The sequence below is a fragment of the Lissotriton helveticus genome, chromosome 2_1 (genome assembly GCF_964261635.1).
Source record: "Lissotriton helveticus chromosome 2_1, aLisHel1.1, whole genome shotgun sequence".
NCBI classification, from domain to species: domain Eukaryota; kingdom Metazoa; phylum Chordata; class Amphibia; order Caudata; family Salamandridae; genus Lissotriton; species Lissotriton helveticus.
This window is the reverse complement of record NC_136059.1, coordinates 1,058,776,251-1,058,800,462: the sequence shown is the minus strand read 5'-3', so window position 1 is coordinate 1,058,800,462 and position 24,212 is coordinate 1,058,776,251. Positions and strand designations below refer to the sequence as shown.

At 49.5% G+C, this 24,212-nt stretch overlaps 1 protein-coding gene across 2 annotated transcripts in view; it reads left to right on the top strand.

Moving 5' to 3' along the window:
• Positions 1 to 24,212, top strand: part of VPS13A (vacuolar protein sorting 13 homolog A) — a 2,196,319-nt gene that overhangs the window by 1,304,279 nt on the left and 867,828 nt on the right. For both annotated transcript variants that reach the window (XM_078675860.1, XM_078675861.1), the window contains exon 52: positions 21,135 to 21,268. In XM_078675860.1, coding sequence (XP_078531986.1) covers positions 21,135 to 21,268 — 134 coding nt within the window. The remainder of the gene's footprint in view (positions 1 to 21,134; positions 21,269 to 24,212) is intronic.

Here is a 24,212-nt window from a genome sequence, read left to right as displayed (position 1 = left end):
GAGAGGTTCAGCAATTTCTGAATAGAGGGTCCTAATATCTTGTTCATAGGGGAGATTAGTTAGGCGGGTATCAGATCAGTAGGAGAGCCGGTTTTCATTTGGTTGATAAGTGCAGTCAGATCTTTGATGGTTATTTCAGGGATTACATGAAGGGTTTTCCCAGAGTCACCATTGGGGAGATCTCAGGGGCTTCAATATCCAAGGGACCTGAGACTGCGATAATTTTCTTGTATATCCCTTCTATTTTATCCTCGAAGAACTGAGATATTTCGTTACAAAGATCTTGAGTGAAAGTATCTGGGCTCTCACACACCCCAGGATTAGTGAAGGTCTGAATGATTTTAAATAATTCTCTTGTGGAGTTGCCCGCCTCTACAATTTGGGAGGTGAGGCTTATTTTCCTTGCTTTTTTTATATTTTTGTAATAGGTGGTCATAGCCTCCAAGTATCGATTCTTATCTTCCCTATTGCCTGTCCGTCTCCAAAGTTTCTCCAACTTTCTGCATCCTTGCTTTTCTATTTTAAGGACCTCAGTGTACCATGCTTCCCTTTTTGCTATGGTAGTTTTTTTTACAATTTTCTGAGGAGCCAGGGTGTCAATGGCTGCTGTCAGTGTGGAGTTGAACTTTGAGAGAGCAGTATCGATGTTATCTGAGTTTGAGAATATTGGCTGTTTCCAGGTTTGTGTGAACCTGGCAGGAGTGACTTTATGCCATGATCTACGTTTAGTGGACTGTGTGGCAGGGTGATTTGTGGGATTAGGTAGATGTAGCAAGGAGAAATCTACCATTTTATGGTCAGACCAATAAATGTGTTTAGGAGGGTGACAGTGAACATTGGGATGGGTAGTAAAAATTAAATCCAGAGTGTGACCACCTGAGTGAGTAGGTCCACTATTTCGGAGATGCAGACCTAAAAGGGCAAGATCTGTCAAAAATACATTCGTATCAAGGTGATCAGCAATATCAGTATGAAAGTTAAAATCTCCAAGTAGAATAAAATTTTCGTTGGCTTTCATATAAGGGGCTAACAGTTCGGTGAGGGCAAGGGAGAACCCAGCATTGGGTCCAGGCGGGCGATAGACTAATGCTCCTTTCCAGTGTACTTTGGGGCTGATTTTTAGATGAAAAATTATTACTTCCATGGTAGGTAGCATCACTTGTTCTAAAACTCTAATATTCAATGCATCTCTATATATTATGGCAGTCCCGCCTCCTACCTTCTCAGGACGGTCTTGACGGAGGATTTTATATCCCATAGGTATCCCTAAGGTGATAGTGGGGATAGTATGGGGTTTCAGCCATGTTTCTGTCAAGAAACATATCTCAGGCTGAATGCTGTGAATAGTGTCCCATAATTGCAAGTGATGTTTAGGGAGTGATCTCACATTTAACAGGAAGCTTTTCCAGCCTCCCTGGGTGTCTATACTGTCTCTGGGCTGTCCAACAATAATGTTGGAGTGAGTAGCTTGGAAACCACATTTCATGCAAGAAAAGGGACCCTCGAGACATACAGGCGCCCTATTAGTGCACCTATGTTTCCCCTGGGGTTGTAGCGCCAGAAGAACATAAGGTGAGTACCTGATATGAGGAGCGGGCATAGAGAGGTCCATAGTAACAAGGGGCAGAGTGGTTGGCCCCTGGCCCCGTCCAGTCGCGGACGGGCGCAGACGGGCCACTCTTTGGCTAGTCTTCGGCGTTGTCTTCGGCTCTCCTGCGCGCGATCGCTGCGCGCGATCGCTGCGCGCTCAGGAGGGGGCGAGGGCTAAATAGCCCCGTCAGCCCTGGCCGCTAGAGCGCTAACCGCTCAGCGAAACCGGAAGTGGTGTCCTCTCTCCCCGGAACACAGTCACGGGGAAGCAAGCGTTCAGGGAGCTGAGCCTCAGGTAAAGTTTCGGCGTGTATGTGCGAGTGTGTGCACTTTTACAATTCTAGTGCCACAGATGTATACATTTTAAAAACACGATTTCAGCAAGTTAAAAATCTTATTATAACGCAAAAGCTGGTGACACAGGCTGATCGTCCCAAGCAGGCCAGCGGGTCCGGGAAACACTGCCACTGTCCCCCTACCGCAGCGCGGGAAAACAAAGCTCAGCCTAAATAGCCCCGTCAGCCCTGGCCGCTAGAGCGCTAACCGCTCAGCGAAACCGGAAGTGGTGTCCTCCCTCCCCGGAACACAGTCACGGGGAAGCAAGCGTTCAGGGAGCTGAGCCTCAGGTAAAGTTTCGGCGTGTATGTGCGAGTGTGTGCACTTTTACAATTCTAGTGTCACAGATGTATAAATTTTAAAAACACGATTTCAGCAAGTTAAAAATCTTATTATAACGCAACACGCAAAAGCTGGTGACACAGGCTGATCGTCCCAAGCAGGCCAGCGGGTCCGGGAAACACTGCCACTGTCCCCCTAGGTGAGTGCAGGGCAGGTCCTTCGTGTTCTTGAGGGCCCCTGACTGCTGGACACACCAGGGTTTCAGCTGTAGGCCGGTCGAAGTTGGGACGGGCCGGTAGGGCAGGGGCCAAAGCAGTAGGTGTCCTCGTCTTCCTTAGCCAGCACGGCTCTTCTGTCCTTCTTCTTTCTTCCTTGAATCTCATCAGGCAAGGTTCAGGGTCTCCCCTAAATATTAAATTCTGATGGATACATCTGCCAGTGGATTCCTCACCTTGTGAATATCTCCTGCGCCAGCAACATTGGGAAACTTTTGTAGCTCTCCACACGGAGGACGTAGACGACGACGCAGAGACACGACTCCGCTCGCGACCTCACTGACGTCACTGGATCCATAATAGAGCCTCGTCGGCGTGATGACGTCAGTTCCCTTTTTTCCGTGCCGTCTACGCCAACGGTTTTTGGGACTCTCCGTAGCTTGTTACTTTGTGTTTTCCACTTTGTATCCTGTTCTCTCTTTCACTCTTTTCAAGGATGTTGTCGAGAAAATCAGGTTTCAAGCCATGCAGGGAGTGCGGTGGACACATGTCCATAACGGATCCTCACGACGATTGCGTATGGTGTTTATCATCGGACCATGATGTTGAGGATTGTCCTTTCTGCAGGAAAATGAACCCGAAGGCTCTAAAAGAAAGGGAGGCCAAGTTGTTTATGGCGAAAATGCGTATAGAAAAGAGAGGTCGGAGGAGAAGGAAGACGAGGTCGAGGTCAAGATCGGGTTTGAAGTAGACATCGGGTCAAGTTTCAAAATCCAAGAAGCATAAGAAAAAGAAGAGGCATGTCTCTCGACGCCGTTCGGATAAAGAGGAGGCTCGATCGTCGACTTCGAAAGCACGACATCGAGAGGACTATGTATCTCCTTCCCCGATGAGGGTTTCTTCTCCTGTGGCTTCACCAGCGCAGTCACCAGCGCCGAATCCTTCTCCTTCTTCAGAGCACTCTCCGGCTCCGGAAGAAGAGGTATTAGTTCTTGAAAGGCCTTCGACTCCAGTGGATCCACCGTCGGCGCCGGCGGGCCCGAGTCCGGTGATGCCTATGCCTGACCGCATTCCAGGCAAGCACCCTCCTTTTCCTGGTCCAGGGCAAGACCCGATGCATTATCTTAATGCAATGTACGGTGTCTTTGCGAGGGCAATGTACCCCTCTGGTGCACCTTCGGGTTCCATGGGTCCCATGGCGTTCAATTTGGGAGTTACTCAAGCGTATGCTCCAGCTCCCTTCATGCCATTTGTGCCTGCGGCTCCATCTTGGCATTTCCCGGTGCCGAGGACCTCGGCGCCGACGTAGATTCCTCCATCCTCGGCGCCGTCAGTTCAGCCTCGGTTGACTTCGAATGTGCCCTGGGAACCGGGCTCAACACCGGTTCCGACTCGTTGGATCCGTGTGCGACTCCGTTGGCCCTGAAGATAAGGTCCGGACGGGAAGCACATAGATTGCTGGAGGAGCAGCGTTATAGAGAGGATGAGATGGAGGAAGGAGAACCTCAAGAGTCAGAGGACTTTTTTGAAGATCTAAGAGAGGCAAGTGGTTTGGAGCTTTCACCAGAATGGCAACTTTCTCCTCGGCAGCTGAACTTTTGGATTTGCAACAACGGAATTTAAATCTAATATTCTGACAGAAGTACTTCATTCTCCTTCTGCAGTAATTGAACCTTTACTTCCTTTTAATGAGGCTATCACTGAGCCAACTATGGAAGAAAAACCCTTTTCAGCTCCTGCAGTTTCGAGATCGGTTGCCAGAAGATATAGGACGGCTCCAGGAGATCCAGAGTTTTTATCCTCACATCCTGCACCTGAAAGTTTAGTTATTCAAGCTGCCTGTTCAAGGAAATCAGCTGGAGCTTTTCCTCAGACTCCAGGTGACAGAGAGTCTAAGAGAATAGATCAGGCTGCTAAAAAGGTATTTTCATCAGCTTCTATGGCTCTTAAGTCCACCAATGCCACTTGCCTTTTGGGCAGGGGTATCCATGCTTTAATGGATTCTGCGAAACAGCTGGTCCCAAAGTTGTCGGAGGAGGACAGAAAGAACTTTGATGAGGCTTGCCTGAGACTCAGGCAGCTGCAAAACAGGTGATCCAGAGTGGCCTTGATGCAGCGGACTCTGTAGCCAGGATAATGGGGTCGTCAGTTGAATCTATGAGGAGTGCCTGGCTTAAGTCGTCGGAGTACTCTCAGGATGTCCAGGTGACTCTTTTGGACCTTCCTTTTGATGGCACTGGACTTTTTGGGAAGAAGGCAGATGCAGCTTTAGAAAGATTAAAAGACAGCAAGGCTACAGCCAAGTCACTGGGTCTGCAGACTCAGCCTAGGGGTGGTTCTTCTTATAGAAAATACAGAGGCTTTGGGAGGACATCCTTTCAGACCTACAAACAGCCTCAGCAGCAGCAGCAGCAGCAGAACTCCCTATACAAGTCCTATAGGGGCAGGAACAGAGGTCGTCCACGAGGTCGTCAGCCTCCTCCACCTCCTCCTCCACCTCTCCCCCGCTTACCACAGTAAAGCAGCCCTAGATCTGCCGTTCTGGATCATGTTGGTCCTGTGGGAGGTTGGCTTACTCATTTTCTACAAGATTGAGTATTGGTCACTAAACACCGTTGGGTTCTCAATCTTGTAGAAAATAGGTCTGCTCTTTCCTTTCGGGAATTCCCTTCAAATTACCCTCCTTGCCAAGGACCCTGGCGGTACCCAGATGTTAATCGGGACCGCACTGCACCTGGGTTGGCGTGATAGTTGCTGTCAGGAAGTATAAATTGCACCATGGGGTGACCGCGCAGCCAGTAAGTTTTGGGCTGTTGTTTGGTGCTAATACTCAGCATTGTTTAGCGGTATTATCGGCATCTGTGTTGGCAAGAACCACACTCTGCTAGTACTTTTTAAAATCTTGTAGAACTCTGCATTTTTAATATTTTCTCTATCTGGCACATTGTTTCTTGTTTACTCACCCACCTTCCTTTGCTGCTTTGTACGGACTGAAAGGCTAGCTTGCTCGACCCTGGCGGTACCCGGATGTTAATCGGGACCGCACTGCACCTGGGTTGGCGTGCTAGTTGCTGTCAGGAAGTATAAATTGCACCATGGGGCGACCGCGCAGCCAGTAAGTTTTGGGATGTTGTTTGGTGCTAATACTCAGCATTGTTTAGAGGTAATATCGGCATCTGTGTTGGCAAGAACCACACTCTGCTAGTACTTTTTAAAATCTTGTAGCACTCTGCATTTTTAATATTTTCGCTATCTGGCACATTGTTTCTTGTTTACTCACCCCACCTTCCTTTGCTGCTTTGTACGGGCTGAAAGGCTAGCTTGCTCGACCCTGGCCGTACCCGGATGTTAATCGGGACCGCACTGCACCTGGGTTGGCGTGCTAGTTGCTGTCAGGAAGTATATATTGCACTATGGGGCAACCACGCAGCGGGCGCGCCGGCGGCGCGCCGTTCGCGCCCCGAAACGCGCCCAGTGCCAGGACCCCTAGCTGTTTACAGGTAACTACATACAGCCGACAGCAACTATTAGTTTTTGACAATTGTGAGTGCAAGCCATTTGGTATTTGGCCCTAACAAAAGTCAGGCTGTACCAGCTGCGCATGCATGTTTAATCCTGGGGTTGTCGATAGTCAATAGACCTGCTCAAGGCCAAAACCAGGGGAACCCTAGGACGGGATCACTGTCCGCTGTTCACAGAAGGGGTGATATAGAAGACACATCACATAACATCTTGACCTCCGATATATATGGGAAACATATGCTGACGCAAGCTACATGCAAGCAATTTCAGTGCGTGTTAATAAACATACGGTCATTGGGGAAGCACAAATATGAAATTGAAGACCTGATCCAAAATATCTCGCCAGACATTCTCTTTTTAACAGAAACCTGGACGGACCTTGCTTCAGGGCCGGATTGGAACAGTGCATTACCTCAGGGCTATGCGGTGAAGTTCCAGGATATAGAGGTGAATAAAGGGGGGGGGGGCTGCTTTCTCCCAAGCCCTGATGACACATATGGAATCTTGTACGGATTCTGACTCTATGCTAATTCTTGGGGATTTTAATTATCACCTTGAGCTAGGTAACAACACCGATACCTGTAGATTATTAGACAACATGGCAGCCTTTGGTTTTAACCAACTGGTTATGGATTCTACCCATCAGACGGGCCACACATTGGACGGCATTTTCTATAATAATGATAACTTGAATGTGACTAAGGTAACTGCTCTCCCCTGGTCAGATCACAGAGCAGTGCATTTTAAGTTGAAAACTTCTTTGGACAGGCGCTATGCGCAGAATGCCGTAGTGAAAACATAAATCAGAGGTTGGAATAAGGTCCTTGTAGTAATCTGCTTCTTATGTAATGCATCTCCCTGGCCCTGGTTCTGTGCCTGATGCTCTAACTATATGATGTCATTTGGAATGTTATGGATGTTTGTACTTGAAGGTGGAGCTGTTAGAGAAGATGGGCTGAGCATCTCCCTGGCCCTGGTTCTCTGCCTGATGCTCTAGCTATATGATGTCATTTGGAATGTTATGGATGTTTGTACTTGAAGGTGGAGCTGTTGGAGAAGATGGCCGGAGGCTTATATTAAGACTTACATTGGAACTTACTAAGCTGTAACTTGAATAATAAACTACAACTACAAGAGCTGTCTACCAGACCTCATTGATTTCTACAGTCCTATTAAATGATTTAGAATCGGCATTAGGACAACCTCCGAGCTGGGCGGGCCAGACCAATGATACTACAGTAGCAGACTTTAATCAATGGCTTCAGGCAGCCGCAGATACCGTGGCCCCGGAGAAAGTGGTGTTAAGTAAGAGACTTAAGCCCTCAGCGCCATGGTATAATGCTGAGCTAAAAGTCCTGAAAGCCAACTGCAGAAGAGCTGAACGACTCTGGAGGCAAAACTACAAGAAGGATAGTAAACGGATATACAATCAGGCCCTTATACTGTATAAAGAGGCTATCGCTAGGGCAAAACAGCAGTTTTACTTGCAGAAGATCGAGAATGCCAGCAACTCTGCTAAAGAGTTGTTTAAGGTGAATACTTCTCTATCGAAACCCCAGCAAGAGGAGAAATTTCGGCCAGATCAAGAGATGTGTAACACCATGGCCACACATTTTCAAAGTAAAGTCTACCGTATCTATGACGGCCTCCAGAAGTCTCGCATAGTCTTGGATGAGGAAATACATATTGAGGTAGAGCCAGTCCAGGCCAGTCAGCTTCCCTGTTGTCACGAATGAGGAGATTTTGAACACACTCGGTTCGATAAAATCAGGCGCACCTAGTGATCCAGTTCCCCCTAGAATTATGCATTTAGGGGCAAATAAAATTGTCTGCCAACTGACCCCTCTTATTAATAAGGTGCTTGAGTCAGGGAAGTACCCTACGGCCTGGAAGAAAGCGATAATTAGACCCATCCTGAAGAACCCCTCTTTGGATCCTTCGGAATTTAAGAACTGTCGCCCTATAGCAGGTCTTCCGATGGCAGCTAAAGTGCTTGAAAAAACACTGAATAATACTCTTACAGAATACCTAGAGGCTAACAATCTGTTGGACTCGACCCAACATGGTGTTAGAACCCACCATTCCACAGAAACTCCCCTTACGGTAGCAACTGAAGAGATTCGGAAGACTGTCGACAGAGGAGGCAAGGCGATTCTTGTCTTGCTAGATCTGTCGGCAGCTTTCAACACGGTAAATCACTCAGTGCTAGTCCAACGGCTACAGGACATTGGTATCAGAGGCTTGGCCTTGTCCCTCCTGGCATCATTTTTGAAAGGGAGAGAACAGAAACTGGTTTGGGAGGGAATGCAATCAGAGGGTTTCACTCTCCCCTGTGGCGTCCCGCAAGGTTCAGCACTCTCGCCAACACTTTTTAATATATACATCACTCCCCTGGCAAGACTTGTTAGGAAACATGGCTTTTTGATGGTATCCTACGTGGATGATTTGCAGCTAATCATCTCGTTGGCCAAACAACCCGAGGACACAGCAGCTAAATTTCATGGATGCCTTTTGGAGATCCTGACCTGGATGAACCAAGCCTATTTAAAGATTAATACAGATAAGACGGAAGTCATGGAATTTGGGCCAGGACAATCTCTGTGGAACTCTGCGTGGTGGCCGAAAAGTGCAGGGGAGTGCCCTAAGCCGGTGCCTAAAGTTAGAAATTTGGGGATAATTTTTGATACCCATCTCAATTTGTCAGCGCATGTAAACAGTCTTACTTCTTCCTGTTTCTATCTTATAAAAAAATTGAGAAAAATGTTCCCTTTCATTGGCTAAGCTCTGCAAAAGACAGTGAGCCTTCTGCTGTCCAAACTGGACTATTGTTGCTTCTGGGAATTGACAATGCCCAGAGTAACAAATTACAGTCTTTGCAGATTGCAGCTGCTAGGCTGCTGCTAAATATTCCCAAAGGTAGCTCTACAACAAAGGGAATTAGAGCCCTCCATTGGCTCCCTATAAAGCCAAGAGCAGAGTTTAAGGCCTTATGCATTGTGCATAAAGCACTCTACGGGGGAGGAGCTAAGGATATGCAGGGACTCTTTAGGCCTTATGTTCCAGCTAGGATGCTAAGATCTAGCAATGCCTGTCTTATGCAAGTAGATAAAATTCGGAGAGCAAGATGGGGTGGAAAAGCATTCTCCCACCGGGCAGCTAAATTATGGAATAAGCTGCCATCTACTCTTCGACTGCAGCCTAATCATCAAATTTTCAGGAAGATCTTAAAGACTCTGCTGTTTCCACAGGCATAGTTTGACATCTGGACAACATCCCCCTCACTTACATTAGCCCCAAGACGCTGTTTGCATTCGTGCGCTTTACAAATATGAATCCTATCCTATCCTAAGGAGCTTGCTCGGAGGACCATCTTCTTCTCCTGCAGGAGGAAGTTCTAACCTTTCAAAAAAAAGGTGCGATAGAGGTGGTTCCGGAGCAGGAAAGGGGTCAGGGATGCTACTTCCGTTATTTCCTGATACCCAAGAAGGATGGCAGGTTACGTCCAATCCTGGATCTCCGGGTCTTGAATATTTTTCTGAAGTAAGAAAAGTTCAAGATGCTGACCGTAGCGCAAATTCTTCAGGCGCTGCAGCAAGAGGACTGGATTGTGTCCATCAACTTGCAGGACGCGTATTTTCATATCTCGATCCTGAAGTCGCACAAGTATCTCCGTTTCACGGTGGGGTCGCAACATTATCAGTTTGCGGTTCTCCTATTTGGACTTACTACTGCACCTCGAGTTTTCACCAAGGTGATGGCGGTGGTGGCAGCCCATCTCAGGAGATCGGGGATTTAAGTTTTCCCCTATCTGGACGACTGGTTGATCAAAGCAGAGTCGCCAGAGAAGGTGTGTCACCGTCTGCAAGTGTCACCCCAGCTGTACAAATTGGGTTTTTCGATAAACGTACCCAAGTCTCACCTGGTGCCCTCACAGCGCAACCTGTTTATAGGGGCGGTACTGGACACTACTGTCTGTCGAGTATTCCCTCCTCCTCAAAGGATTTTCGACATTCAGGAAATGATTCCCTTTTTTTACAATGGAGCAGTCGTTCCAGTCCTGAAGATCCTTCGTCTGCTCGGTCTGTTAGCTTCCTGCATTCTGTTGGTCAACCATGCACGCTGGCACATGAGGGCGCTCCAGTGGTGCCTCCGCAGGCAGTGCTATCAGCACAAAGGAGATCTCAGGGAGTTTGTGAGGATCTCCTGAGAAGCTGTAGCAGATCTGTCTTGGTGGAGCGTGGAGGGCATCTGTCTCAAGGAAAACCCTTCCATCTTCCTCCTTCGGTGGCCACAGTGATAAGGGATGCATCCACTCTAGGGTGCGGTGCTCATCTGGGGGATCTGGAGATCACATCAAGCTTCTGGAGTTACGGGCGATACATTTGGCGCTCAAGGCCTTCCTCCCTTCCCTTCGCGGTCAGTTGGTTCAAGTCCTGACAGACAACACTACCGCAATGTGGTATGTCAACAAACAGGGATGAGTAGGATCGCATTGTCTTTACAGAGAGGCTCTGAGTCCCTGGTCCTGGCTTCAGGACCATCAGATTTGTCTGATGGCAAATCATCTGGCCGGAGTTCTGAACGTGCGTGCAGGCAGTCTCATTCAGCAGTTCTCAGCCGATCACGAGTGGAGGCTTCATCCGGAGGTGGTTCGTCACGTCTTCTGGACGTGGGGAACTCCTCGGGTGGACCTGTTTGCCACTCACGAGAACGCTCACTGCCCGTCATTCTGCAGTCTCCAGTATCCGATGTGGGGCGCTTTGGGGGACGAGTTTCAGTTCAGTTGGGACTCACAACTCCTTTAAGCGTTTCCTCCCATACCCTTGATTCCTCGGGTTCTGAGGAAGATTCGCCAAGACTGGGCCCAAGTTATATTGATCACCCTGGATTGGCCAAGAAGGGTGTGGTACACAGATCTTCTCCACCTCTCCTCGTGCCCTCCGCTCCGTCTCTCGCTCAGGGCAGATCTCCTCTCGCAGTTGCTGGGGCAGGTTCTACACAACCACCTCCAGAACTTACACCTTCATGCCTGGAGATTGAACGGGGCAATCTGAATTCTTTCTCTCTTCCGCCTGACGTGGTGGATGTTATTCTTTCGGCCAGGCGGCATACCACCAAGTCTATTTATTCCTATAGGTGGTCCAAATTTATCTCATGGTGTGGAGAGAAGTCTATTGACCCTTTAAGGGCCCGTTTATCCAACATCCTTCAGTTTGCTCTTTCTTTAGCCCAGTAGGGCTTTGCAGTGGCTACTGTGAGGGCTATTTGTCAGCTTTATCGGCATTCCTTTGTTTGCAGGATCAGCCGTCTTTATTTAAATCTCCTATTGTGTTACGTTTTATTAAGGGCCTTACCAACACATTTCGGCCCACTCTATTTATTGGACCTCAATGGGACTCAAAACTTGTCTTAACCTTCTTGATGAGTTCTCCCTTTGAGCCCTTGCACAAGTGTTCCTTGAGACTGTTGTCTTTTAAAACTGTCTTACTACTTGCTATTACCTCGGCAAGGAGGGTAAGTGAGCTTCAAGCTCTGAGTTCAAACCCCCCATTCTTGACTATTTATGCTGATAGAATGGTTCTCAGGACCAGGACTGCTTTTCTGCCTAAGGTGGTTACTCCCTTCCATCTAGGGCAGTCCATTACTCTTCCAACCTTCTATCCTCCCCTCACCCTTCCAAGGAGGAGGAGCGGCTTCACCGCTTGGACCCAAGGAGGGCAGTGAGCTTCTATCTTGATAGAACTAGAGACTATCGTGTGGATGACCAGCTCTTCGTGGGTTTTGCTGGCTGCAGAAAAGGCAGAGCGGTGCACGAGCGCACACTTTCCAGATGGATTGTCTTGTGCATCAAGATTTGTTACTCTTTGGCCGGTAAGGAACCTCCAGAGGGTTTAAGAGCTCATTCTACCAGGGCAAAGTCTTCTAAATCTTCCTTATCTAGAGGGGTTTCTGTTGAGGACATCTGTAGAGCTGCAACTTAGGCCTCCCTCCACACTTTCGTGAAGCATTACTGCTTAGATTACAAAGTGAGAAGGGATGGCCATTTTGCGCGTTCTGTCCTTCAGGATTTCTTGGTATAGAGGAGTGGACACCCTCCTCCAGGAGTAGGGACTGCTGTGGGATTCTATTCATAAGGTGAGGAATCCACTGGCAGATGTATCCATCAGAAGAACAAGTTACTTACCTTCGCTAACGCATTTTCTGGTGGATACAGCATCTGCCTGTGGATTCCTCACTGACCACCTGCCTCCCCGTTATCCACTCTTCTATACCTGTAAAGTGTTTTATTTTTCAATGGAAATGTTTAACTGTTCTTGCTTTTTGCTCTGCATTCAAACTATGTGTGTTGGTTTGAATACTGTGTACTGTGTATACTGTACCTATTTATGTCAGTCCGTCCGTGTGCCTCGGGGCACGGAAAAAAGGGAGGACCTGACGTCATCACACCGACGAGGCTCTATTATGGATCCAGTGACGTCCGCGAGGTCGCGAGCGGAGTCGTGCCTCTGTGACGTCGTCTATGTCCTCGTCAGCGTGGAGAGCTACAAAAGTTTCCGAATGTTGCTGGCACAGGGGATATTCACAAGTTGAGGAATCCACAGGCAGATACTGTATCCACCAGAAAAAGCATTACCGAAGGTCAGTAACTTGTTCTTTAGGGGTGTTAAGGGGGCATGAGCCTCTCCCTAATTGGCTGAGTCCCTTCATCTTCAAGATTAAGGGGACTGAGATATGTGCTTCACCTCACCTTCCCACCTGAGGGTTGGCAAAGGTGGGCACGCCTTTCTTCCTAGGTTGACTTCTCCGCTGATTCTCCCACCCAGAGCGGGGGCCAAAACAAGTGGGAGCCAGTTACTGGGGGCAGCAAAAGGCAGGGACAGTTTCCAAAAGCATCAGGCCGTAGAAGTGTCCCCTTTGTGGACCCAGCCCATCCTGCGGGAGAAGGCATGACACCTCTGCCCAGGATGGGCTTTGTTTCTGGACTCAGGGAGTGGAGGCCCTCTACCCAGGGCTCCAGAAACCTGCCTGGTGGTGGCAAATGGTGGGACAGCTATTCAGGAACCACACCAGGCTAGTCGATTTTTAGGGGGCATCTCTAAGATGCCCACTAAGTGCATTTTACTTTAAAATCTACACTGGCATCAGTGTGGGTTTAATGTGCTGAGAGGTTATCTGCCAAACTTTCCAGTTTTTTGTAAAGCCGTTATGGAGCTGTGATGTTTGTAATGACCAACTCCCAGACCATATACTCTTTATGGCTTTACTACACTTCCTGTGTCTAAGAATGGACTTAGACACCTACAAGAGGGCTGACTTACAAAGGCCTTAGACAGTGGGTTGTAGGCATTGCACACAGGGATGTGTGCCATGTTGACTCTTCACTTTTCTCTTCACCAAGACACACAGCCTGTAGTGACAGTGTGTTGGTGTTAAGGTACTGGGCCTCTAAGGGTGGGACAATAAGTGTTACAGCCTTTATAAGCCTTCCCAGATCACAATGCCCTTGGTACCCATGGTACCTTTTACAAGGGGCTTACCTGTGGCCAGAGATGTTCAAATTGTGGGTACCAAGGTATGGTCTTGGGAAAGAACACGGGCCCTGGGAGCCTGATTGCCAAGGATCAAGGGCACATCAAGTCAGGATGCATCAGATGTCAGGCAAAAGTGGGGGGTGATCGTGTAAAAAGGGGCACTTTCCTACAATATTTACATGCAACAAAGGATATCTTATAGAGACTACTAGCCGCAGATTCCTTAACGTAGAATTATTCCCAGGCGTGAGACTGGATCCGAAAAATCTTTTGCCAAAGCATCCCTACGCGCCGGGGGGACGGCACCTTGTGACTCTGCCCTGACGTCGTCCGCCTCCATGACGTCAGCGAGGATACATAAGTTCCACCCCGACGCGCCTAGGTCCGTTTTTTCTCTTTTCCGTGTGCAACACGGATCCGGATTGTGTCCTGGCCTGTTTTCAGGCCTTCTCTTCTTTTTCACGCTTTGGCGTTAGTGGAACAGTGTGCGAATGCCTTCGGGCTTCAATACGTGTACCTCTTGAGCACTTCCCATGTCGGCGACGGACACTCACCCGATTTGCATGTGGTGCCTGGGCGAGCACCTCGACTCGACGCATTGCAAAGCCTGTCAGCAACTCAAGCCTAAGTCACGGTGGGAGCGCCGGATGAAATTGCTGTCAGCCCGCTTGTCCAGGTCACTGTCGTCCCAGCGTCTGTCCCCTACCTCGGAAGCAAGGAGTCGCCGGTTACTTCTGCGGCATCTTCCCTCGCCATGGTCCCAAGGGCGTTGTTTGCCAGCTGGTAGGTCCTTCAGATTGTCTCCGAGGCCTTGTCCTCCTTCAGTGGTGGGCGCCGCCACCCCTCGGGACGTGCGCCCCCTACTGTCGCCTTCCTACCCGCCGTTCCCCGGCGTTGGGGTGTCTAGGGCCCAAATGACAGCCTACGCTGCAGCCCTGCAGGCTTCTTTGGCCCCTCCTCCACTTCCTGAGACGAACCCTTGCCTCGCGCGAGGCCTTCCGTGGAGTCGCCGGCGGCTCCGGCTCCGGCTCCGGCTCCGGCTCCGGCTCCGGCTCCGGCTCCGGCTCCGGCTCCGGCTCCGGCTCCGGCTCCGGCTCCGGCTCCGGCTCCGGCTCCGGCTCCGGCTCCGGCTCCGGCTCCGGCTCCGGCTCCGGCTCCGGCTCCGGCTCCGGCTCCGGCTCCGGCTCCTGCTTGTGCTTGTGCTTGTGCTTGTGCTTGTGCTTGTGCTTGTGCTTGTGCTTGGGCTCGGGCTCGGGCTCGGGCTCGGGCTCGGGCTCCGGCTCGGGCTCCGGCTCCGGCTCGGGCTTGTGCTTGTGCTTGTGCTTGTGCTTGTGCTCGGGCTCGGGCTCGGGCTCGGGCTCCGGCTTGTGCTCGGGCTCCGGCTCGGGCTTGTGCTCGGGCTCCGGCTTGTGCTCGGGCTCCGGCTTGTGCTCGGGCTCCGGCTTGTGCTCGGGCTCCGGCTTGTGCTCGGGCTCCGGCTTGTGCTCGGGCTCCGGCTTGTGCTCGGGCTCCGGCTCGGGCTCCGGCTCCGGCTCGGGCTCCGGCTCCGGCTTGTGCTCGGGCTCCGGCTCCGGCTCCGGCTCCGGCTCCGGCTCCGGCTCCGGCTCCGGCACCGACTCCGAAGGTTTCCGCTTCAGGTCGTAGGAGGGTGGTGTCGTCAAAGAGTAGTCCTTCGGGGCACACCTCTTCGGCACCTGGCGTCCCTGCTTAGCCACAAATCCCTATGGGGCACCATGTGGTGTCGCAGGAGAACACCGAGACTCCGGGCTTGCCCCCGATTCACCCTCGGTCCTCTGAGCAGTCGGCTGCCTCGCCAGAGGCCGGGCCAGCGCCGTTTCGGCACCGGGGGGCTGGGACCTAGGGTGCTTTCCTGAGTCCGTCTCGGTCCCTGAAGCGGGCGGCTGCTCCGTCTGACGCCGAGACTTTTCAGGGCCTCTCCTTCGCTGTATCGGCGTCAACCCCGCCCTATTCTCCTGGGGAGCACGTGGTGGCAGAGGTCGACCTGGCCCCACAAATACCCACTCCGGCGCCGATCGACGTCGACCAGGCGCGTGTGGCGGACTCCTCGGAGCCATGCCGGCGCCTAGTTCTTGATTCGTCTACTGAAGTTCCTTCCTCTCCAGAGGTCTGTCATTTGTTGGTGTCTTCCTCCCTAGAGACAGGGTGCCGCATTGTTGCCTTTTCATCGACATCTTCAAGGGAGGGTTCCTCGCCGTCACCACGGCCTAAATCCTCGAACCCTTCTTTCCGTGGCTCGCAGCTGGCTTTTCAACCGGCCTCTCCGCCTTCCCCTGGGGCTCTCAGGTTCACCATTCCTCTGTGGGTCCCCCACTATTCCGGGGCTGGCCGCTTCCCCCTGGACTTGGGAACAGACAGCTCCGTCTGCAGCAGTCGCCCACGGAGGAATTTTTTTCTCCTCCGCTACGCCCTACTGATGCCAGTGTTGCCTTTGTTCGGGCTATTTCCACAGCCGCTGGTATTCTGCGGTGGGTGAACCTGTCACTCCATTGCCTACGAATAACCTTTTGGAAGTTCTACACCAGGGCTCCGGTAGACGGGAGCTGTTCCTTCCTTTTGAAGCGTCGCTCCCTAATTCTCTTCTGTGGGCTTGGGGGCGCCCTACCATGGGTGTTCCGGTGCCTCACCCGCTACTGCATCGCCACCGTCCGGCTCAGCATGACCCTGTCTGCCTTTCCTTCCACCCTTCTACTCAAGGTTCTCTCCTGCGGAAGGCTTTTCCATCCTTGCCGGGGGTGTTGTTTCCTCCGTCTTGGGAGGCCCGGTGGTTGGAATTCATGGGGGCGTAACGTCGTAACATCTTCCAGTGCTGCCTTAAGGACGCTCAACACTTAGTGTGTATTGGCTAGGGTTACTTCCAGCCTGTGGGACTCTGTGGAGTCCCTCCTCTACCATGTCTCTCATGAGGGTGCCAGTGCTGATCTGCGGAGCCATGTGTTGGATGGTAGGGAGTTGACCGCGTTTATTCTTTGTGCAGCCTTGGATGTTGTCGATGCTCTCAGCTGTGGTATGGCCACTTCTATGGCTCTCCGTCACCATGCTTGGCTACGTGATGCTGTTTTTCCTAAAAATATGAGGGAGCGTCTGGATGACCTGCCCTTTGATGGGGTCCTTTGGTTTAACACTCATGCGAACTCTGCCATTCAGCGTCTTCTTGCTGGGCTCCATCCCCCTCCTCCTCCTCAGTAGGCTGGTTTGTTGATCCTCCGGGACTTGGTGGGAGGTGTTCTCCCATTGCTCCTGGGAGCTGGTGGTTTTGAGTGACCGTTACACTTTCTGTGTGGTTTACTGTGCCCTTGGGATCCCTTGGTTGGCCCCTCTTTTCGGTTGGCTGCTGGTTCAGCCCCTTTTTGGCAAGAGAGTACTTTTTGGCTGCTTATTAAGCCTTCTGTGGTTTCTGCTGCAGGTTCTATGATTTTGTTCTCTGATGCAGAATTTTCTTCCCTAAGAGTGGTTCCCATGATTTCTTTGGGACGTGTCATACCCTAAGTGGGGTACTTGTAGCTATTGTATAGCTCTGTCTTTCGCTGGGAAGGTGTGGACTCCCATTTGTGGGTTCCTCGCCCTTCCTGGTGTTGCAGTATTCCGCTGGTGCGGCTTCCTGGTCATGGCTTTGCCATCTACGGTATTGTGATGCAGTGTTTTTTCCCCTTTGTCCTCTGTTTGGCTTGGCCCTCTGTCTGGTGTTCTAGGAGGGATTCTTTCCGTTGTTGACGGCTTGGTCCGTCTTACTTGTTTCTCCTCTTATCTTCCGACTGGTCGCACTTCTGCGCGGATCGGTTCTGTCCGGAGCGGTCTCCTTCTGGGGTCGTTTGGGATTTGTTCTGGGCTTCCCCTTGTTTTGGGCCTGGCGTAGGCTGGGTATTCAGTTTGGTGGTGCTTGTCAGCAGCCAGCTGCATCTGCCTGCTCTTCTGGTCTACGGCCGGGGACCTTGGCGTGGGCCCTAGCACTCCTGCTTCTTGTTCTGCTAGAGCCTTGTGTGACTACGTTTTTCTCTTGCGCCTGCCCTTATTGACTGTGGCGCCGTTCTGTCTTGACTGTCTACTTCAAGTTGTGATGGGTTCGGCTGCCCTCTTCACTGTGTGTGTTTTCCAGTGGAGGCCTTTGCCTTAATTTCTACCTCTTCTCCTTGGAGTCTTGGGGTAGTTCTTTTACCCGGTACTCCTTTGCGCTGCCTCTACCTCTGGGCCTGCTGGCAGGGGTCTCTAGTACCTTGACTGGGCTTGGGGTGCATTGGCCCCCTTTTCGCCTTGTCCATGCCTCCTCCTGCTTGATGGGGGTTGGGTTGCCTTTCTTGTCTTCTTAACACGTCCCCTGTGGGGACGGTGTTTCCCCACAATGGCGAGGTCTCTTCTGTTTGGAAGGGGACTGGGCTATTCTCCCTGTCCCTGTGACTCATCTCCTATTGGGCCCCTGTGTTGTTCAGGCTGGGGAGGTCCTTTCGCAGACCCTCCTTTCCCTTGGGTATGGTTATGGTATCTATTCTATGTTAAGGAATCTGCGGCTAGTAGTCTCTATCAGATGTACCAGTTACTTACCTTCGGTAATGAGGTATCTGGTAGAGACAATTCTAGCCGCAGATTCCTTCACGACCCGCCCTTCCTCCCGTTCTGCGAGGACACTTCCTTGGGCCTCTGCACTTGCCTGCCTCTGGTTGGTTGTCTCCTGCGAATGCCCTTTCTTACTCCCTCCCTAGGGGAATGCTTGTCTTGTTGTTTGCTCCAAGCCTTCCTTTCTGGTGATTAGTTGATGGTTTCATGAGTACTTCTGCACCCATGCACCCTGGTCTCCAGTGTGGGGTTTGCTTGTGTCCTTCTTCCTTTCATTGCTTGCACTTCTGGCTCCTTTGCAGTCTTGGGGTTGAGGTCCCTTGGCCTGGTCTTGACCCTTAGCTCTTTTGGGAGATGTTTCTGCTTGCTGGTGTTGTCTGGGGACGAATTGTGGTTGCTCTTTTGTTCGGGCCTTGGCGCCCTTCCCTGTACTGGGCGGTGGTGGAAGGCTTCTTCGTCTGCTGTGCAATTTTTCACATGCTTTCGGCCCCCAGGGGGGCTGTTGTAATTGTTTGCGGGCTTGCTTTGCAGCAGCTGTGCTCTGTTCTTCCCTTCCAGGACTTTTGGTGCATGATAACTGGCCCTTTTCTGGATTGTGCTGTTCCTCTCCATTAGTTTCTCTCTTTCCTGTTTAGCTGATTTTTTCCGCACACTGTTCCGTATTCTCACAGTTTTTGTTTGTGATGGCTCTGCGTTGTGGCATGGAAAAGTTATCTGAAGAAAACTGACGTAGGCGCGCCGGGGCGGGACTTAAGTATCCTTGCTCGTGGAGGTGGACGACGTCAGGGCGGAGTCACCTGGTGCCGTCCCCACGGCGCGCAGGGATGCTGTGGCAAAAAGTTTTCCGGATCCAGTCTCACGCCTGGAGATAATTCTACATTAAGGAAAATGCGGCTAGAATCATCTCTACCAGATACATCGTTAACGAAGGTAAGTAACTTGTACGTTTGGTTCTATAAAATAAATATACTAAAAGCATTATTGTTACAAACCATTGCTCTTGGATTTAGTGCTCCAGTGTGTATATCATTTATTGCCTATGTCTGTACAACAAATGCTCAGCACTGCCCTCTAATAAGCCTAATTGCTCGCCCACACTACCACAAAAGAGAGCATTGGTATTATCTACTTGATCCTCTGTGAGGCCTCTCTGGATCCACTGGACACTGTGCATACTATACCACATTTTGGTTTAGTATATACAGAGCCAGCTTCCTACATCATCAACCCGCGGATGCCAGGTGGGGGCCACCTGAAGTTAGGGATTCTGCACTTGAACAGAAAAAATAGGTGACACCCAAGTGCCTGGTAGCACCTATCGTGGAGGTAGGGCTGTTGACCTGGACTGTCATGCCCCGGCTGCTGTGAGGAACACTTGCAGACTACAATGAACCACAGATGGGGAAGCCCAACAGCAATTTTGGCCATCTGGAAACTGGGAAAAATAAGGCCAAACGTCATAGGGCAAAGACTGAGAGAGGTTGCAGACCCTTAGCATAGGGAGACCAGAATCTGCAGACTCGTCCCAGTCTACCCAGTGTGTCGGGTAAGATTGTTGAAGCCAGCAGGCCTGGTGGGGACTTGCACAACTTTAGAGGGTAGCGCAGCTGTGTTTATTCTTTTATTTTTTGTGTCTATTATTGGAAGTGACTATGCTCTGCATAAAATAAGAGTATTTTAGAATTCGGAAACGTTTAGTGGCAGCCAGATGTCATCCAGAACATTCTCACTGAATTCCCTTAATCCAAGCCTTGCCTCTGATCGAGGAGATCAGACCTGATCTTTGCATCGTCTCTGTGGATGCCGACTCATGTATTTTTTCTCTGCCGCTTCAGTGCAACTCTGTTTTAGGAACCTTTTTTGGCAATATGTTGATTTATTTCCAGGGGTTCCCATTTTGTTCAAAGAATACTCACAAAAGCTTATAATGAACGGAGCATGCTACAGTCCTAGTAATGGGTCTTTGGGGGATGCATTAATCATTAGGTCACTCAGACGTGTCTTCTCTTTTTCTACAGTTGCCGCCATATTGGTGGTTTTCATTAGGAGACAATCTGCAAAGCACTAAATTGTCGGAGGAGGATGTTCTTCTAGCTGCGTTCTTGCATCTGAACATTCAGTTATGTTTCTTCTTATAAAGTGTTCTTCAATTAATGTTGAAAGCAAGATGGCAGATACTAGGCAGTTAATATGCTGGTGTGACATGAAAAATATTTTTACAGGGGTTATCCTAGATATTTGAAGATTCGTTTTGGTGTTCAAAGACTTGTCGCCCAGCATAAGTATTTCTATGCTACCTTTATTTTGTACATTTATTTTACACTCTGTTTTAGGTATTAAATGTTGCCACTCTAGAAAGACAGTTGTACTTATGCAAAGGGGTTGTTGTCCACATTAAGCTATTTTAGATGTCAAAAAATGAAACAATGATTCATTTATTCATTTAGTATCCTCTATCTAGCAGATCCCTGTTGTTCATCAGGCATGTTTAAACACTATACATTAATCAGAAATAAACAAGTGATTTCATGTAAATGTGAGCTTGATACAATTGCACCTGAGGGGGTTACTGATCAACTGTTGTTGATTGATCATGCAGTGCTGTCATACTTACTGTCCTTAGTCTATGCTTTTCAGTAATTGCTGCTTACATTGCATGTTAGTAATGGTATTTGTTTATCTGTATTATTATATCTGATCCTTCTAAGGGTAACACCTGCATTCTTTAGTCTTTTTTCGTACCTTCATTTAAAATTCTTCACAGTTACACATCATAATCGTTTGTATTGCCTGCGTTTGTTATTAGTTTTCTTAGTAACTTCTCTTCATCGTAATTATTGAATTTTTGCACTTTAAGATTGTATCGTAGTCAAATTGCTATTATATGCTTTTATCTAAGTGTGTGAGAGGCATTTTTTTTATAAATGGGATATACAAATGTTGTCATCTATGACAAATGGGCCTTGAAATGTTGTAATCTTTCATTTGAAATACCTCTAAGGACTTGCTAATGCAGCTTGAAACATGCATTATGTTGTGAATGCATCACTCAAAATATCTTCTCAATATATTGTCTGCTTTTTTCCAGTTGGGTGGTATCCTGGTGGATGTTAACCTGGCTGAGCATTCTACTGTTATTACTTTTTCTGATTATCATCCTGGTGCTGCTCCATTCCTTTTGATTAATCACACCAAAGAAGTAATTGTTGAATTCAAGCAGAGGTATCTTCCTTCTCATTCTAATTATTATATTGGTAGTTATTGATTATGTAGTATTTCATCTTGTATATCCTATTATGTCTTACAGTAGAGCTACAAGACAAAGAGGCCACTGATTAAATTATCAACAATGGTTTACGTTATACTTTATGAACTTTTGTAAATGTTTACTTCCAAAGGCTTGAAACACATTTTTTTTTTTTTAGAACCTTTATTATCACTTCACATACAAGCATGGGCCTACAACCCTTCCGGCCGGCCGCTAGTCAATTCGGAATTTTAGCAAAGCAATACAGAAAGATATAGCAACCCGTAATTTGGGGTCAGATACGTATCCAGGATATAACTCGTATTCAAGCGTACAGCGTGATAATCAGGATTCAATAGGGTTCATTTTACAGTGAAGAAAAATAAAAAATAAAAAATATCAGAATAATTGCCATACGGTCATACATGGTCCTACAATAGCAACATGAAACAGAAATCTGCAAAGAGTTCAAATACTCTTAAAGACATGGGGGCAAGGCATACGAGTCAGGATAAATGTAAACAACACATACAGGTCGTGTCGAACAGCACCCCAGCCCCTAAAACAAAACAGACTGTAGGAAACATGAAAAACGACGACACCAAGAAGAAGAAAAGACAAAGGGCCATAGAGACAAAGAAAGAACAAATAAACAACCCCCTTCCCCCTACCCCCACCCTGCACCCCTGCAGAAGGCTACAGCTTACCCCCCCCCCCCCAGCAGTGTGCCTATCGCCCTAAAGGAGAAACCCAAAATATAGAATAATAGAAAAAGGGAAAAAGAAGGAAAAAATGTGGAGAAGGGCCCTCGATCAAACCACCCGGCCCCCCCCTCACCCAGCGCGCACAATAAGCACCATAAAAGCAAGGTCAGAATAGCCACAGTAAGCAATAATTATCAATTCAATCAATAACATCCCCGTTCAGTGTCCCCCTAAACACCGTCAGCCAACAATGCGCTCCTCCATGTCCCAGACGGTCTCACCCCTGGCCTTTCCTATCAATAGTACCCACATGCAGCCAGTCATCAATCGGCATACAGAGCAGTGTGGTGGGTCCAACCGATCCGGGCGGACCGGGCAGCGCCATTACTCCATGGGACTGTAGCCCCCAAAACCTAGCCGAAGACGTATGGCGGAAATCCGTCTGTGTCAGTATCGATACCGGAAACATCCCCCAGCCCGAATACAGTCTCACCAGCCAGGAAGAGAGAGTCACACTATCCAGTAATCGTTGAAACGTCGCCGGGGCAGCCCAAGCTATGGATCGATGTTGTTTCTTCAGCCGCCGTACAGATAAGGGCCCCGACGAGTCACTCACATATACAACAGAGCAATCCAAAGCGGTATCACGGACCGGGTCTATCGGCGTCTCCACGAACGCAGGCGCAGCCGGGGCATTCATCACTGACGCAGAGGCGGGCACATCGGCGCTTCCTTGAGATTGAACCATGCCCATGTGGAGCGGCGGGACAACAATGGCGGCCATCCTTCTTCCCAGATCCCCGGCGTCCCGGCTCAGGGTCATATACAGGGTTGTTAACGCAGCCAATATATCTCTGGACGTGGGCTCTTTCTCGTGGCACCAGACCCCAGGACTCTCCCTCACAACGGATTCTCTGCCCGGATGAGGTGTGCGTAAGAGGGTGCTATCCGCCATCTTAGCTGATCCGGCCTCGTCTTTCTCCACCTCACTTCGGGACCGGGCCCCACACCAGGGAGGGACAGGATTCACGGGAATCTCAAAAGTCAAGGCAGGTTTCTCAGCGGCGAGTCACCAAAAGGCTAAAAACTCCGCCGCTCCCTGGGGGCCGCACGCTGACTCCGGGAAAAGTCGTTAGTGTGCCCGGATACAACACCGGAGTGGGGGCCAAGTATCATGCACTCCCCTCGACCCAGCTGTATCGCACTCCCCACATGGTTCTCCGCAAGTTGGGCTGGGTCGGCACTGTCGCCATCGGCCAGCAAGTCGTCAGTTCCCTCCGGCCGACTCCTCACCATCACCAGAGGCCGCTGTTGTTGCAGTCGCGGCCGGCCACTCTACGCACTCGAGGCCCCGGTCCCAGCTCCGTGAAGGCCGCAAAACATTCGGGGACATTTCAACGGGTCTGCAGCAAGCAGAAGCCTCAGGAGCAAACGGTAAGTGAAGGTTATCCTTCGCCTACATAAATATGCCGTTACGGCCCAGGATAGTTGCCAGGATGTATGCGCGGGGTGAGCAGGCTCACGAAGCCGAGCGTTTACGCAGCCATCTCGGTCGCCATCTTGGCTCCTCCCCTTGAAACACATTCTTGACAGGTTATATGACATTACAACGCATGCTTTTACCACGCATGCCTTTACATCGCAGTTTTTACAATGCATGCTGTTACAACGCATAGCGTTAAGGGGTGCTGGGTAGTGAATAGTTTAATTTACTATTCCATCTCCAGTCCCCGTGGATAGTAGGGAAGGTGTTGGATAGTAAATTAAATCCATTCCCTATCCTAGAGCGCCCCCCAGCGCAATGCGTTGTAATGACATGCGTTGTATTAGTTGCGTCGTAAAGGCACTGCGTCTTAAAAGTTGCGTTGAAAAGGATGTTTCCCTCTTGACAAGATGTTATGTGTTATGGACTCTCCTGTTTTTGCGAGATTTCTTTCACAATATTGTTGACATGCTGGAGGATAGGCTGCAGATGTATACTAAATAGAGGTCACTTATAAAACAGATGATACAATTATTTATAGTTTAACATTTCGTAAGTGTAATTTTAATCTGCAAAACTAACAAATCATTACCTATTACTCTGCGAAAAATTTGTCCATATTGAGGTAATGCAAATGTGATAGAGACTTCTAACTGTAGATTACTCACCTTTTTAATATTTCTCCAAGCAACAAACTGAATCCGGAAACGTTTGAGCAGTACCACGGCTCCA